Raw genomic sequence first — 16,969 nt, forward strand, 5'->3', positions numbered from 1 at the left:
CTCTTCTGGTAACGACGGATCTCACGCAGGGCAACAGTTCCGGGGCGATAACGATGAGGCTTCTTCACACCGCCGGTGGCTGGCGCACTCTTACGAGCCGCCTTAGTTGCCAGCTGCTTACGAGGCGCCTTGCCTCCGGTCGATTTACGAGCAGTCTGCTTAGTACGAGCCATTTTTATTTCACAATTTTCACTTCACACAGCAAATGTTCAAAGCACAATAATCGGACGAAGCGACTCGGCTCTCGTATTTATAGTAAAACTGGTGGTGGGTTGCCGAACGAGAACGAGAACGAGAACGAGCGATCGGGTTGTTGCCATTCCAGTGTGTGAGCAGCACGTAGATACATATTGCTGACTCTTTCTGGTTAATGTATCATTGAGTATAAATAGAGGCGTTTGAGTCGGACCGAACAACAGTATCTTTCTGACTTCGTTGAGTGTAAAGTAAAATATTAAAAGTGAAAAATGACTGGTCGTGGTAAAGGTGGCAAGGGCTTGGGAAAAAGGTGGCGCCAAGCGTCATCGCAAAGTGTTGCGTGATAACATCCAGGGTATCACGAAGCCAGCTATCCGTCGTCTAGCTCGTCGTGGCGGCGTGAAGCGCATCTCTGGTCTTATTTATGAGGAAACTCGTGGTGTGCTGAAGGTTTTCTTGGAAAACGTTATCCGTGATGCAGTCACTTACACCGAACACGCCAAGAGGAAGACAGTCACAGCCATGGATGTTGTGTACGCTCTGAAGAGGCAAGGCCGCACTCTGTACGGTTTCGGCGGCTAAGAAAATTTGTATCTACTACAAAATACAAACTTAAAACCCACATCAATCGGTCCTTTTCAGGACCACCAAAAAATTAACCAAAAGAGAAAAAAATCAATATGTATTTATTGCTAAAAATAAAGAAAGAAAGACTATATTTTGATTAATATTAGAGAATAACTCCCTTAAATTCATCCAGATTGCCCCTGTTATTCTGTAGAATTTAATTCTAAGATACAAATAAATAAATTTGTGAGATGCTAATATTGAAAAAAAAACTGCTGAAATAAGAATATAGTTTACTGATGCAGCGTGTTGTACGTTTTAAAATACTTTTTGACACAACTGTACTTCTTGTACACTGCAGATACTTTTTTCCATGTGAAGATCAAAATATTAAAATACTTTTGGACACAACTGTACCTCTTGTACAGAGCAGATACTTTGCTCATGTAAAGAACGAAATTTGAAAATCATTTTTGACGCAACTGCAGATACTTTGCTTAAGTGAAGTACTCAATATTTAATTTCTGAATGAATGAATAAAAATATAATTATTTTTGTATATTAGAAAAATTATTCTCTTTAGTAAATTTTTGGTCGTCCTGAAAAGGACGTTTTGGGTTTTGGTTGATTTGTGTTATATGCGAGTTTGAATTTGAATTTAAGCCTTCTTTTCGGTCTTCTTGGGCAAGAGAACAGCCTGAATATTAGGCAAAACACCGCCCTGGGCAATGGTGACACCCGAAAGCAGTTTGTTCAACTCCTCATCGTTGCGGATGGCCAATTGCAGATGACGAGGGATAATCCTAGTCTTCTTGTTGTCACGGGCTGCATTACCAGCCAACTCCAAAACTTCAGCAGCCAAGTATTCCATCACAGCAGCCAGGTACACAGGAGCACCAGCACCAACACGCTCGGCATAGTTGCCCTTGCGAAGCAGACGGTGAATACGGCCAACGGGGAACTGAAGACCAGCGCGGTTGGAACGAGACTTTGCCTTTCCCTTAACTTTGCCACCTTCACCACGACCAGAAAGCGTTGCTTCATTAAAAGTAAATCTATAATTGTATCATGAGTGCTAATATGCTCAATCACTTGCATACGTACATACACACATACATACAAACGATGAATCGCACTCAATTCATTGCCGAATTCGCTGCGCACTGCGTCCGTTTCTCGAAATTCGAAATCAGCCTGGCGCTAGTTGTTGTCATGGCTTGGGGTGTCAATAAAGAAAGCACGTTTTTCGCTGTTTGTCTGATTGGTTAGGAACGAAAGCTTCTGATATTCGCAATTCGAAGTAAACAGAACACTGTGAGGTTCTAAGCCTAGCTGAGGAATGTCGATTGATAGAAAAGCTTTTTTTTTTTTAAATAATCTTTTATTATTTCATATTTCATTTTTTTCTTCAAATTATTCATTTTATCAATTGTACTTTTGAAACATAAAGAAAACTAAAACATAACTTTCACTTAAACAATAATAAGTCAAATTTTAAACTATTTTTAAAAATGAAAAATTGAAATACTAGACCAGGCATATTGAAAAAATTGCCAATATGAAAAAAAGTGATGCAATGTACCAACGCATAAAAAATGTACCAGTTTCGGTACATTTGTACAGTATTTATGATTCCTGACAGTTTGGATGCAATAAAAATTGTATAAGTTATTTAGTTGATTTGTTGCTTTGCCTAACAATCTGGTATATTTTGCACTCTATGGTATATTTTGAATGTAGTCCCATATGATATTTTTGCGGTATATTATTTTAAGAATAATTCCGCGCTGTTTTGTTTTTATTTAAAATGTTTAGCGCGTATTTCACAGTCAAGCACAGTCGACGTAAGTTTTCGTATTTTTGTTATTTATTAAAAATTAAATGAATATTGAACAATTAATATGATTTTTAGAAAAAAAAACGTAATTTTTAACTTGCCTAGTACATCATATTACTCAATTTTAATTATTTTTGTAATTTGAGTTTTGTATTTTGATTTCATCATTAATTATTATAATATTAATAATAGTAAAAAATACAATAAAATTTCACTTATTAATCCGATGCAACTCAATGTGAATATGCATATGAATTGAGCTCGTTACTCTTCCACGTTCAACTTGGTCCTTTGCTGGTCACATGCTGTGCCAATTGATGTCAAATTTATAACGACAAATACTACAAAACTTGTGCACGGCAGCGGCCGAAGTCAGCGTTGTTCGACCCACTAAAATGGGGCACCGACACACATGTAAAATTGTTCGTGCTCCTCGTGTGCTTGCCACTCGACTGTGTTGCTTGCATCCATACACACACAAACACACACAGACTCTATTTGTTCACTTTTCGAGCATCATTATTGCTTTTTGATTTTGGTGTGAATTTGCAGAGCGAGTGTTTGTGCAAATGTCTGTGTATGTTTGGTTATGTTTGTGCGGCTGAGATGAGTTATGGCCACAGGCAGGCGTGGAGTACTTGCATTCTGCGGAGTCTGGAACTGTGCCCGGTCCCAGACTGTTGCCGCAGCATGCAGTTATGTGTGTGTGTATGTCCTTTGTGTCCTTTTCAAGAACATATTAATGCAATTTTATTTAAATTATACAACATTTATGCCTTTTGCTCGGTGTGATATATTTGTTTTTCTCGCGCCATTGTCAGTTGTCCTGCCACACACAATCCTACAATCGACACGAGTCTGGGAAATGAGCACTTTGTCCTTATTGTTCATTCCAATTTATGAATGTCATTGCTGCTCGTTTTCTTTTCCTATCTCTCGTTCTCTCACTCGTTATGTCTCGTTTTGGTATTCATATTTATGAATATCAAACAATTTATGTTGCCTTGATAATTTTAAATGTTAATTACACTTATTGTTGCCAATTAAAATATTAAAGACTCGAATAAATGGAATAAAGCCCGTCTGTGTGTTGAGTGTGGCATCAAATTGAATTCGCAACCTCAACTACAGTGGGAATTAATTATGAATTAATACAGTTTTATTATTGTTTATTTTGTATTAAAGATGGAAGTTAACTTTAATGAGCATAATTAAGATGTAAATGTTATTTTAAAGAGTTTTTTTTGTACAAGTATTAATTTATATTACCATTAATTAAATCATAACAATTTTATTGTAAACTCAAACTATTTCAAAATAATTGTATTCATTTTCAAGAAGTTCACATTGAGATGTAAAGTACTTAAAAACGGTTAAAAAAAAATGGGAATTTAATTTTTAATGTATTTTATAAAATGTGCCAGCCTTTGACTATCGATAATGATGCGTAAATTCTGAAATTTTAATAAGTGAATTTCGATAGCAGCTACAAAAATTCCAATTGAAATAATTAAATAATGCATGTAAATGATTTGCTCAACCGAATATTAAGCAAATTGAAAATGTTTAATTTATTTGACATCAATTGAAAATCAAGCGAAATCGTATTAGACCACACACACACATACACACACATACACACGCTGGCTCACAATTGGAATTCAAGCAAAGGACACGCAATTATGGCACGTCAGAACCGGAAATGGTAAAGTGGCAAAGCGGAAATGGCAGGCACCAAAATGCAAATTTCTACAAAAAGGAAATTATAAAAATATTTGCCTGGTTGTTTGGCACACCAAGTAAAAAAAAAAAAAACACGGGTGAAAGAAAATCAAGCAAAGGAAGGTGAAAGAAATGCTTTCTCTAACTGTGCTAGCGGCATTTGCACGTTGCTCGAACTCCAGGCTGAATCCCCAACTGAATCCACTTGAAAGAACGCTTCCCACTTGGTCCAAAGGGCCACACCGAGGCGGGCACTTCAAGTGGATCGTCTGGCACAAAGTTTTTTTTGCCATTTTTTCTATTTTTAATATGCATGTATTTGTGCTCTTTGGCCATATACAACAAATAACAAGTAGCTCTATAAATGCAGGGACTGGGTTTTTATTCTGAGGTATGCCGGAGACAGCAGACACTAGAAGTGGGGCAGAGGGCCGAGGTGCAAGGGGAAATCGAAAGTGGAAGTGGATGAGAGTTCATATCTATCTCTGCCAATTTTTACTGCAATCTTTTATTTTTTGTGCAAGAGTTGCATTTTTATTTTACAATAATTATTTGGAGCTGCTGTTGGCACACACGTATGTCAAATGGATCGCCTTTTCCCCTATAAATTAATACAAATAGGTGTGAGAGTGTGTGTGTGTGCGTGTGTTTATTCAATGAATATCCTCGGCCTTTTTCATTGGCACCAACCAGTCCGTGTTGAATATTTAATGCACACGAGAAGAACTCAAATGTCAAAAACAGGAAAACCAAAAACGCATTACACAAAGGCTTGCCAGTCCTTTTGGTCCTTTCGAAAATCATAAATGCCCATGTATGGGTGCCTATACATATATGTACGTCTCTGTGCATGTGTGTGTGTGTGCGTATATATATCTGTGCGGTTGCACAGGTGAAAAGTCAGAGGTAGGCGCATTAATTCCACTTAATTTGTTTTAACCACAAAAGCCAAGCGAACCAACAACAAGCCAAAGATATTTATATGGCATTTCGTGAGCGCGCACACATTAAACGATTCCAAAAGCTGTAAATATTGAGTTATTGTTTAATGGACAAGTGTTCGATACTGTTCTTAATTTACTTTTGATTAAAGCAACAAGCTTCAAGTTGTTCCCAAAACGCATTAAATTTACATCACGATAATTTCATCATTGACGATCTTCTTGTTTACTTTGCTTTATAAATAAGTGGATTAATAACTGCGGAAATTCATAAAATATGTTTGAAACTTACAGGCTGTTAATATACATATGAGCGTATCACTGTAAAACTCTCTTAAGCTGTTATGTTAAAGTTACTTCTCCATTAACGTGAAATTATTTAACAGCACTGTTAACGATTTCCCCTGCATACTGTTAAGCCAAACATCGGAGATATTTGTCCTGTTACACATAACAGCGCTGTTAATTTGCTGCAAACGCTCTCTTAAGTGCTGGTGTTAAACGTTTACCCCGCTTTTAATGTTACTTAACAGGCAGTTATCCTTAAAGCTTTATCAAAAATGTCCCAACTAATAATGGTAAATTCATCCCTTCGCAAAGCTCTTTCCATGTTAAGCTTACAAGCTCAACAGTTAAGCTTTCTTTTACAGCCCTCCAGCTTTCGCTCTCAACAACCCCAAATAGCACCCACGCCAATCCTGTGCAATTTAGAAATTTAACGCGCTTTTCTTATTGGCTATGCAAGGCTTATAAAAGTTACGGTGGCACCCAATAAAAGTTCAGTTGCGATCTGGACTTGGACGGAATATGCTGCGAATTGCGTAGGAAAAATCTTGTCATACCTCTTGGACTCACGCTTTGAATCTGATTTGCATCTTGTTGTCGATTATATTTATTGTAATTAAGAGTGTATTAAAATAAATATTACAAACCTGTTTTATTGCGTATTTTTTGGATCAAACTAGGAACTTTTAGCCTCTTCCTACAAAGAAGGTTAATAATGGCAAACATATTTTAGAATTATTTAAAATACTGTTTAAAAACCTTGAATATTGAATTTATATCAACATTTATGTATTTTACATAATTCGATTTTTTTTTTAAATTTGTTTTTCAATAATGAGTTGATCAATAATATAAATAAGACACAAAAAAAATAAACAATCTTATTAAGTATTTAAATAGTAACGTTAAAGATATTCAAACCGTTTTCCAAACTATTCGACAAATAGTGTTGATTAAAGTCCCACTTTATAATTTAATAAAAATATATGCTTCTTCGGATTTAATGTGCTTGTATTAGTTTTGTAACACTTCCATTAGGAAGCTCAGTTCTAGATGATTTACAACCATCATCAACGTGGCTCTCCCAACTCACCTTTTGAACTACCCTAATTAGAACGGAGTAACAAGGTCTAATTACTCCCAACCCACTGGCAATTCAACGGTGTCGTCTGAATCTAAAATATGCCGTTGAAGTTCAACGAAGTCATGGGAAAATTAAATGCTTTTGCCCTTTTTGGTGGTGCACATTCTCGAAAATTGGGAAAAGCGCACAGTGAGGAAAATGTCTCAAACCCAAAATGTGTATTAAATGCAATTGAAAATGCAGCAAGCGTGGCAATTCGAAAGCAAAAAAAAAAGAAGAATGCTACCCAGCGAAATGGTTTGAACTTGCGGCAATAAATTCTTTTTTATCGTCGACAAAAAAGAAAGAAATAAAAATCCTAATGAACAGAAGCCTACAAATTGTATTAGAGCTCCCCTTCCATTTTTCGCTTCGTGTTTGCTACTCAACTCAAAAATGTTGAGCGATGTTTTTTACCCTATGTGAGGAGTTTACATCAGGTATATTATTGAGTGATCTCTCGAGGTGATTCGATTTTTAACTGACACATAAAAGTCTACAATGATCGCAATAAATCTGTAATAAATAAACAGAAATATAAATAAACTTACCTATTTTTAGATTATAATAAAGATATTTAAAATGTGAAGTTCATTCAAATTCATTAGTAGGGTTAGCGTTTCCTTTACAATTATTTACACAAAAATTCTTCATTACCTTTTATATTTATTTGAATATTATTATTATTTATTTTTATATTCTATCTATATTTCTAGGGTATCAACTTGTCGAATTAACTCCGCAATAACGCGTACATTTTACTTTTCATTCGTTTTTTTAACTTCATAACGATTGGCAGTCATCTATATCGATGCTTGCTTTGAATGTGTGTGTTTGGATGGATGCTTTGAAAAATTACTCACGTACCAGAGCATAGAGAGTTCGGAGAGAAAAAGAGCAAGAGCCTTTTGCTAATCCCCGCAAGCGTGACAGACGATGGGCAACTAAAACGAGCGGAATCGTACCACAAAATGCCAAAAAAACTCATCAAGTCAAGTTGTGGAATTGCTTAAACTGTGAATAGAATGGAAATTAAAGACGCAGTTCATCACTCCACTCCTGACAATGCTATCAATGCCATTCATGTGAGACCTATTTAGTTATTCCTCAGCTCGGTAAACTTTTTGATCTACAAGTTTGTGACGGACTGTCCAGTTATTCGATGTTAACTGGCCATTTAACGTTTATCCCATTTGTGTTCTGCTTGATTTCATCATAGTAGCTGCCGTTGTTGTTGTTGTTGGTGTTGCAAGTGTTGTGCTAAGACCCCCAAACATATGCCACAAATAATTTGTTATTCAATACGAGACACAAAAAGTACACAAAGCGGCAAACGAGCTCAACACACTGCTGGACACACTCTGGACATTTAGTAAATTGGCTAACAACTTTTTGTTAGTCTCCTTTTACTTTTTGCCTTCACTTGATTGTTGCTTGTTATAGTTGTTGTTGTTGTTGCTAATGTTCTTGTTGTTGTTGTTTGTTCTGTCTCCTGTTGTGCCGCCTGTCGTGTCGTGTTGTGTTTTGTTGTGTTCTGCCGTGTTGTGTTTTGTTTTGTTGTATTGTGCAGCAGATGCTTGACCGCAAGTAAAAACCGGAAACAAAAGGAAAAAGGATTAAACTACACTTAAAGTCCCTTTTTTGAAAACGATGTTGATGTTTTCCAGTTAACAATTGAATGAAAATAATATTGTTATTATTTTTACTACTTCTCCACATGCAAATTTACATTTCTGCCTTTATTTTGTTGTATGCTTTGTTCAAATTCTTACTTTCATTTCTCCGCATTGTATGTCATTGCATATATGTAACAGGTAGAAGGAGGCATCTCCGACCCTATAAAGTATATATATTCTTGATCAGCGTCAACAGCCGAGACGATATAGCCATGTCCGTCTGTCCGTCTGTGTGTCTGTCCGTCTGTCCGTATGAACACCTAGATTTTAGAGGATAGAGCTATAATTTTTTTTCGACAGCATTTGTTATGTTTGCACGCAGATCAAGTTTGTTTCAAATTTTTGCCACGCCCACTTTCGCCCCCGTAAATCAAATCGAATAACAAGCGTAGAGTTGCGAATTTTGGTATATACTATAATTACTATAGTAGTTATGATTCCTGATAAAATTTGGTTGCGATCAGATAAAAATTGTGGAAGTTATTAAAGAAATACTTTTGTATGGGCAAAAACGCCTACTTACTAGGGCTCTTAGTTGCTTTGGCCGACAATCTGGTACATTGTGCCGTCTATGGTATATTTTGAATGGTGTGCTGTATCGATATACCAAACATACCATTTGGTATATTTTAGTATTTTTAGTATTTTCGGTATATTTTGAAAATAATACCAATATTTTGCCCTTATTAAAAATGGGTAGCGGGTATCTCACAGTCGAGCACACTCGACTGTAACTTTCTTACTTGTTTATAACTTAATTGCTTTAAATAACATTACTTTATTCATTCGTAACTCACAGAGCCTGAGTTTGTGGCACGATATGTATTATTAATACCGCTATTATTTTCATTTAACTATTCTAGCATCTAACAGTAATTAGTTTAAGCTGCTTAACGGTTACAGAATAGTCAAAAATGGCAAAATGAAACAATTTTCATTTGTTGTAGAATTTAGAAAAAAGTATCTAGCAATCAAAATATTGCAATAATATTAGTTTTCAATATTCTAGTTTACTACTTCCCATTCTACAATTTGTTCCCTTAGTTAATGTTGAAGGCGTAAGTATTTATCTCCGATACCAAAAATTTATATTCGAGATTAGCGCCAACAGCTGAGATTTTTGCCACATCCATTTACTTTTTACATACTGTCCTTATATCGTTATGATTCCTTTTGTTGCGATCACAAAAATCAGTTATTTAAGAAATAATTTCATTAGGCATAAAACGGTTTAAAATCTGATATATTTCGTATTTAATATTTTGGTATACTTTTAGAAGAATACCGGACTGATTTGCTTTTATTGAAAGTATTTCTCAGTCGTGTACATTGGAACATCTTAATATAACAGTTTACCGTAACTAATCCATGAAATTTAGTCATCTTTCTGTAAACTTTCAAATTTCACAATAATTTGTATTGATATTGTTTAATCATCCATCCTCCTATCTTGAAACCTTTTAATTATGAAAAATAAATTTGTATGAAAGTAGATAGTATACCAATCCTATTTAATTTTGTATTATTTTTATAATTTTTGTATTTTAAATCCTTTTTAATAAATACTTCTATACCGAAATCAAATAAAGTAGTTTGAATATGGGTATAACTATGCGTCACATGACTTTTAATATACAGTTGCAGTTATATATTGCAGCACAGATTATCGTTGCAGATTTGCCATCCGAGATCTGAGTAGAAGTGGCAACGTGTGAGGCTTCTGTCAACGCAGTTACTCGCAAAATATAACGTACCTCTCCCGCCTTTGTCCCTTTTTTCTGCTGCCCTTTGCAGTTGAGCCTGGAGCCCTTGAAACATATGCTGGCACATTCTTAAATGTATTTGTGTCAGGGCGTAGTCGTGACTGCAGTAAATTCCTGGTAACAAAACACCCAAATGCAAGAGAGAAGTCGAGCACAGCGAAATGCACATTTGAAATTTTCAAGCAGCAATGCATGTCTGCAATTTTTTAAGCAAACATTTTATTTGCTCTGAAGCAAGCAAAAAAAATGTGAGAAAGAAAAAAAAGGAAGAGAACTCAAACGAAAGGAATGGAATGAAATGAAAGAGCAGAGAGAAGTGGAGAAAAAAGTGGGAAACTTGAGACAACTGCACAATCCACATCAAAAGACCAACTTCTTCTTCGCCTCTGTTATTTTTGTTGTTGACATACGTTGCTGTTGACATTTTGATACAAATCTTCAATAAAATAAAAGCAACTCAAGTGGCCACAGCAACAATAACAGCTGCAACTGTAGAGAAATGACAAAAATAAGCAAAATAAGTGGAACACAAGTGGACAGATCTTTGTTGCTGGGAAAATGTGTTTCATGCCACCGAAGATAAGTTCAGTGAAGAGTTGAGAAGACTGAGGATTGGAGACAGAATCATTCCATAAGTGGCATAGCTGAAGTTGCCTCACAGTTGACCAGCTGAAGCAGTTGTCTGATCATCACAAATAAAGCTAGAAAGAAAGATACATAAACATATATTAATAAATGAAACTTTTTCTCTATGTAAAGTAACTTTTCTTAAATTAAACCTTTTAATAACAAATATTTGCTTCTCCGTATTTGTATTTTTCTCATCAAGCAGTAGTGCAAAAACAAGACAGGAGCAAGAAGACAATAAAAGCTAGTGTGATAGACTAGCATTCTCATTCGTCGTGAAGCTAATATTATTTTGCATAAAGTATACGCCATGTTGCACACAAGAGATTTGGAGCTGGAGATGCAGTTCGCAGCTAATCAAATTCCCAAGGAAAGGCAAACAATAAAATAAATGTCTTAAGACAAAAAACACACACTTCCTGATGGAATGCCAACCAACCGCCTCACCCCGCTCCCCGCTTATGCTTTCCCTCTCGGATTGCTTGTGACGAAGAATTTGACACGTCGCCAGCGACGTCGACTGTCTGGGGAAAATATTTATGTGCCGAGTTGTGTGCTGTGCTGTTGATATATTAAATGTACTGTTCCCACTTCTACAGGTTACATCAAATCAACACAAACACAAATTCAATTACTCAGCACAAGCAACACGACAAAGCAACATCGAAACTGGCACACGGCGCGTATGAGTGACATTAATACGATTTACTCAACTGCCAATCATTTGTGTGTTTCCCATTGCTGATGCTGCTGCTTCTGCTGCTGGGAACTGCCTAAAAATATAAAGTGAGTCGGTATTGTTTTTGCCTCGCTTTTTGATCTCTGCTGTTGCTCAATTTGCAATTTAATCGATTGCGCTTAAATCTACAAATAAATGAAGAAATGTTTACGTTCTCGCCGACCGTGATAAGTTTCGAAAAGCGAAATCGCCTTTTCGCATTTTCGACCATCAAAATTATCATATAGATTAGTATCAAGTATGAAGGAAGTTTAATCGACAGAATTTTGCTCTTCATATGGCATTCATCAAGTGTGAGATTTTATATTTAATTGGCGAAATCGAGGTGAATATGATTTACATTTTGAAAACAATTACCCAGAGCTTGCAGTAAGCGTTAATAAATAAATAACGTACTAATAAAAATAGACCAAAAAAAAAAGAGGAAATTGCAAAATAGAAACTGGAAAACAAGAGCCATAGCTAAAATAACAAGAACTAAACGTAACAATGTCGAACGCCTGTCGGCAGATTAAAAATACAATTTACGGCAAATCAATTGCGGCTAACATGGCAACGACAGCAAACGAAAACGAAAATTAAAATGGCCAACAGAAGAGCGAGACAGAGATGAGATGGAAATAGAGATGAAGATGGAGATGGAGATGGAGATGGAGAGATGAGGAGGGCAAAGATAGGAAGCAGCTCGAGCAAAAAATTAAAAACAAACAGCGAAAAGTTGTTAAAGAAGAGAAAGAAACAAAAATGCTGAGGACGAACGAAGCGCAAAGAAGGGAATCCCAAAAGCCCCCGGAAAAGCAAGAAGCAAACAATGTGAATGTGAGCCAGGATAACAACAACAGATGTTGGCATAAATTTGTGTCCATAATAAACAATTTACGATTCCAGTTCCACTTATCGCTGGTCCAAAGACTCCTCTCGCTGACTCTGACTCCGACTTCGACTCCGTTCTGCCTGCAACTGAAATAAGCGTAGCGCACGCAATCGATCCTCGCGCTTTAGCTGACAAAAACAGACCAATCCCTTGACATAGTTGGACAACTCTCGGACGCACTCCAGCAGGCACTCGTCTGCCTCGGGTCGCGGCAGCTTCATCACCAGCTGCAGCACAAATTCCCGCCATTGGGCTGGCGCCAAGGTGACCAGAAGCAGAGACGAGGGCAGCAGCGTGAGCATACAGAATGAGAGATGACCGCACCAGCGACAATTGGGACAGAGGCGTTGGCTCAACTGATGGACGAGTTGCTCGTAGCGATGCCAGCCAATGAGCACTGCCAGCTCCGAGATTAAGATGGTGCCCAGCAGCTCCACGCAGATGCAGAGGCGCGGAAAGGAGTTCGTGTAACGCTTCGGCAGCAGCTCACAGTTCCACAGCAACAGCGGCAGGGCCAGCACAAAGAGCCAGCTGGCAATTGTGGATGCCAGCGAGCACTGATCCTGCGGTTGGCTTATGAAAATTGAGACACCGCATAGCTGGAGCAGCGTTGCGACCACAATCGAGGGCGGGGAGACCATCTTACTGGTTAACGATTCGTCCAATTGAATGTTATTATTATTTTTGGCTTTTTAGAATTTAGCTAGGTGTTAAGTTTCATTTCGAAATTTCTGTTGAGACTAAGTGCAAAATTCAAACAGTGTTGAGAGACCTCGCAGCGCCATCTCAGTTGTGAGTTGTGCATTTAAATGCGAAATAAATACGAGCAAAATGCAAAAATGTGGCGAAAATCGCATTAGCTTCGTCTACGCTTTCCTCTTTTGTTCGTGCTGTGCGTTATCATTGTGGCAAATCTAATCAAGTGTTAGACACAGACACCCATCACAGACCCATCCGCTCGCCTCCTCCTCACTTCCATGTCTCACACACAGACAATGCTTCAACGCCTTTGATGCCGTCTGTGCACAGTCGCAATCCGAGTCAGAGTCAGAGTCTCTGTGGAAGTGAAGCAAAAGTGTAGCATACTTTTAGGCTTGGTTTAACGCTCCACTGACTTTGCACAACAATATAACACACCTAAAAAACACACACACTCAGTCAGTCAGTCAGTCAGCTGCCGCCTTTGGCTACCATTTTTAACATCTAGACTTTACTGCGTTCAACTTGAAGCTCACTTGGCTTTTAAACACGTCATAAGCCCGTGTCTTTGTCCGGATCCGTGTGATGCCTTGCTTTGCGTGGCCTTAACATTTATAGCATACTTTCGAGGGCCTTGCATATGCGAGTAGTTGAGGGTGAAATGCGTTGAACATACTCTATTTCTTTTCGAGCATACGCATTTTTAGATAGCACACGGAATATATGATTTATGAATATACACTTTCAATTATAACAAGTAAGAAAGCTGTAGTCGAGTAGTCTTGACTATTTCACAAAAATACTAAAATTTACCGAAGGCTATATTTGGTACATTGATATTGTACTACATTCAAAATATACCAGATTGTCAGTCAAAGTAGTTAAAACCCTTTTGCAATATTTTAAATAACTTCTACAATTTTTTCTGTTCGCAGACAAATTTAAGGAATCATAAATAATTTAGTTATTATTCTATGTATCAAAAACTGAGTTTAGCTTCAAAATCACGTTTTCTTTTTGTTTTTATTGGATTTGCGGGGGCGGAAGAGGGCGTTGCAAAAATTAGAAATAAACAAACTTAAGAAGTGCAAACAATAATTTGCAATCAAACAAAAAATTATTTCTCTATCTCTTATTATATCAGACAGACGGACATAGCTATATAGTCTCGGCTGTTGACGCTGATCTATATCGGTCGGAGATGATTTCCTCTGCCTAAAATATGATCTGCAGGCACAAAGTAATAATATTCTACATATATGTATAGTGTATACAAATTAGCGAATAACTAGATTAAAATAATTACAAATTTAAGTCCAAATCTCTTAAAATAATTTTAGGAAGATCGCAATAAAAATTAAGTTAAATTATTTTCTTTTTCTGCATTTATTTGTGTTTTTTTAATAGTACCAAAACACATTTGACTCTTTCAAATTATAGAGAAGTTGAAAATGTAAGAAAACCTTTTCATTTAAATAATTGTTTAATTGTTTTCTTAAGTATTTCAAATTAATGTTTCACAAATTTTATTCTTTTATCTATGTTAAATGATGAAAATTATGTTTTATATCAATAAAAATATGATATCTATTAAAGAGTCTCAATAAACTGCACTGAATCAAATACCAAAGCAAGAGCATTTTTTTGAAGTGCTTCACATTTGGAAATGCACTTCAAGCAGAGTATTTCATTTTCAGATTTCGGTCAAGTCTCTTGGCAAGTTGTTAATGTTGCTCGTTTGGTCGTTTCTGGGGGCTTATGTGGGCAGCTTGTGTTTTAGATTTTCATTGGCTCCATAAATAATTTGTAGAATTTGTGCAAGTGGAGAAATTTAAGTGCAATCTTAGTGAGCAATCAAACAATTTTATGGGCAATACGAGTAGGAGACTAAGCTGAATAAGTGGAGAGAGAGAGAGAGAGAGAATTTTAAATAATAATAAATTGTCGGACAAATAGGTCAGACCTCAATTAGGAAGAGATGGCAATTTGGCATTGACCAAGTGAATGACAAAACTTTTGAGCAAGCAATAAAAATCAACAAAACATATTATGTTAATTGGATGGCGGCAAGGTGGCGCCCTCTGGCGTTCGCGACGTGAGTCCCTGTGGCACAGTGGCAGCTGCCACAGAGATTTTAATCACTAAATTAGTTTACAAAAAATGCAAGAAAGTATTCAAATATATATGTAGATATGTAGGCAGAGGAGAAGCGCCTAAGAGCATGTTGCCTTTATTTGTCTAACGGTTTTGGTTTTTACGCACAAGTCACAAAAAAAGGTACACAAAGCTTTTGTTAACTGCGCAAACTTTGCGCCCTCCAAAATAATAAGTAAACATTATTTATTTTAAAGGAAGAAAAGCCGTTGCATGGCTTCAGGCGCCACACGGGCGTGCTGAAACAATGCGGAAAAGGGGGCGTGACTTCTTGGCAGTAGAAGGGAAGGCGAAACGTCAAAGTAATTAAACAAAAGTAATTAAGATTAGCGCGCTTGGAGTAGCTGCAAGTCATCAGCGAGGCGGTGGCTGCTGTTCTTCTGCTGTGCCTTCTGCTCCTCTCTCGGTGGTCGTGGCTGGTCCTTCTCGTCCATTATCATCATTATCATAGTGAAAGGAGCAAGGAAAAAGGAAAAGCGACCGAAAGGTAACGGCAACAATATGAGAAAAGTCCTGCCAAGTTTGACGTCATTATAGCTGGCATACCTGCAAGTAAAATACACTTAGCCCCTCGTTATGGTCGCTACTTAAGTTTTGTTGTTCAAATTGTTGTGCGGGTGTGTGCGGGTGTGTGTGTGTGTTGTGGCCTTTGGCTATTTTCTGAATTATTATTGCCAGTGAATGAAGTTTTTCCGTTACGTACTCGCTGAAACTTTAGAGCAATGCAATGCCTTTGGGCTCCCTCTCTCTCCCTTCGCTCTCCCCGTATTTGTCAAAAGAGAGAAAAGCACAAAACAAATTCCTTATTTCGCAGCCAATCAACAGAGGTCATAGACTGCTCGTTCTGGTCAATCTATCGCATACAGGCGTCAGGCGTAACGCTTCATTAACCCATACATTCGCATCACAATCCCTTAACAATCCTTGGCTTATGCTCCGACTATCCGACGAGAAAGAAATCCTTGATACGCGCCCCTACTCCACACACACATGAAAGTTGTCGACAAGTTTTCTGGCCTGGCTTTGCCTTAAATTATATGCGGTAGTGGCAAAGGTTAAGTTTAAGCCTCCAAATGAGATTTATTAGCATTCAAAGCGGCATTTTGAGGCGCTTATTGCCGGCCTATTGGCTATTTTTCACCCAACTTTTTTGTTTTGATTAAATGAAGCTTAACGAGCAGCCAGCCAGTCAGCCAGCCAGTCAGCCAGCCAGTCAGCAAGCCAGCAGCCCAGCAAATGCCGCAGCACGTGGCTGCCACTCAACCGACGTGGCAAACGGGGGCAGGACTTGAGCCTCTGCCTGAGCTGCCAACTTAACTAATGAGCTGATTTACTGCCAAAAACACGTCGGGGCCAAGCCATCGACTGCAGTTCGTTCATTGGCCTTGGCTGTCCACTCAGGTGAGAGTCAGGGCGATGCCGAACCGAACAGGAGTCAACTAGGCCAGGTTGAGGGTCGCATGACAAATGCGCTTTGCGTTATTTATGGTGACCGCAGGACAAGATGTTCTACGTGTGGTCATTAGGCCCCGAGGCGTTTGCCTTTGCTGTGAACGCCGTTTTATTGCATACTTTTAAGCGCAGTACAAAATCTAAAATGTAATTTACTAGCACGCTGTTCCCAGAAACGCATAGTTGGGTGTTTTCACAGCTGAATGTTTATGTAACAATGTACCATATATAAATAAATTTATGTTTTATAATTAAAATTAAAATTAAAATTACTAAAAATATGTAAAAAAAAAAAATGGAAATCATTCATTC

The 16,969-nt window shown here is 37.4% G+C and overlaps 3 protein-coding genes across 3 annotated transcripts; 1 reads left to right on the forward strand and 2 right to left on the reverse strand.

Annotated features, from left to right (window-relative positions):
• The first annotated feature begins 452 nt into the window (after positions 1-452).
• On the forward strand, positions 453-794 carry LOC132791802 (histone H4-like). Its single transcript, XM_060800885.1, is given in 2 exon segments — positions 453-503; positions 505-794. Coding segments are annotated over 2 exon segments (312 nt in total). The 5' UTR covers positions 453-467; the 3' UTR covers positions 781-794.
• A 594-nt stretch (positions 795-1,388) lies between these two features.
• LOC132784712 (histone H2A-like) lies at positions 1,389-10,536 on the reverse strand. The gene is made up of 2 exons (XM_060790505.1): positions 10,523-10,536; positions 1,389-1,820 (listed from the first exon to the last, which is right to left on the reverse strand). The coding sequence occupies exons 1-2, from the start codon at positions 10,534-10,536 to the stop codon at positions 1,424-1,426; spliced, it is 411 nt and encodes a 136-aa protein (XP_060646488.1). The 3' UTR covers positions 1,389-1,423.
• A 1,836-nt stretch (positions 10,537-12,372) lies between these two features.
• On the reverse strand, positions 12,373-12,993 carry LOC132784714 (uncharacterized). Its single transcript, XM_060790520.1, has one exon. The coding sequence runs from the start codon at positions 12,991-12,993 to the stop codon at positions 12,373-12,375; it is 621 nt and encodes a 206-aa protein (XP_060646503.1).
• Positions 12,994-16,969: the final 3,976 nt, after the last annotated feature.

This window comes from Drosophila nasuta, chromosome 2L (assembly GCF_023558535.2).
Source record: "Drosophila nasuta strain 15112-1781.00 chromosome 2L, ASM2355853v1, whole genome shotgun sequence".
Taxonomy (NCBI): Eukaryota; Metazoa; Arthropoda; class Insecta; order Diptera; family Drosophilidae; genus Drosophila; species Drosophila nasuta.

What these genes read in the sequence shown, in the direction of transcription:
- LOC132784714 (XM_060790520.1), bottom strand. Translation starts at nt 12,993, where the DNA reads ATGGTCTCCCCGCCCTCGATTGTGGTCGCAACGCTGCTCCAGCTATGC.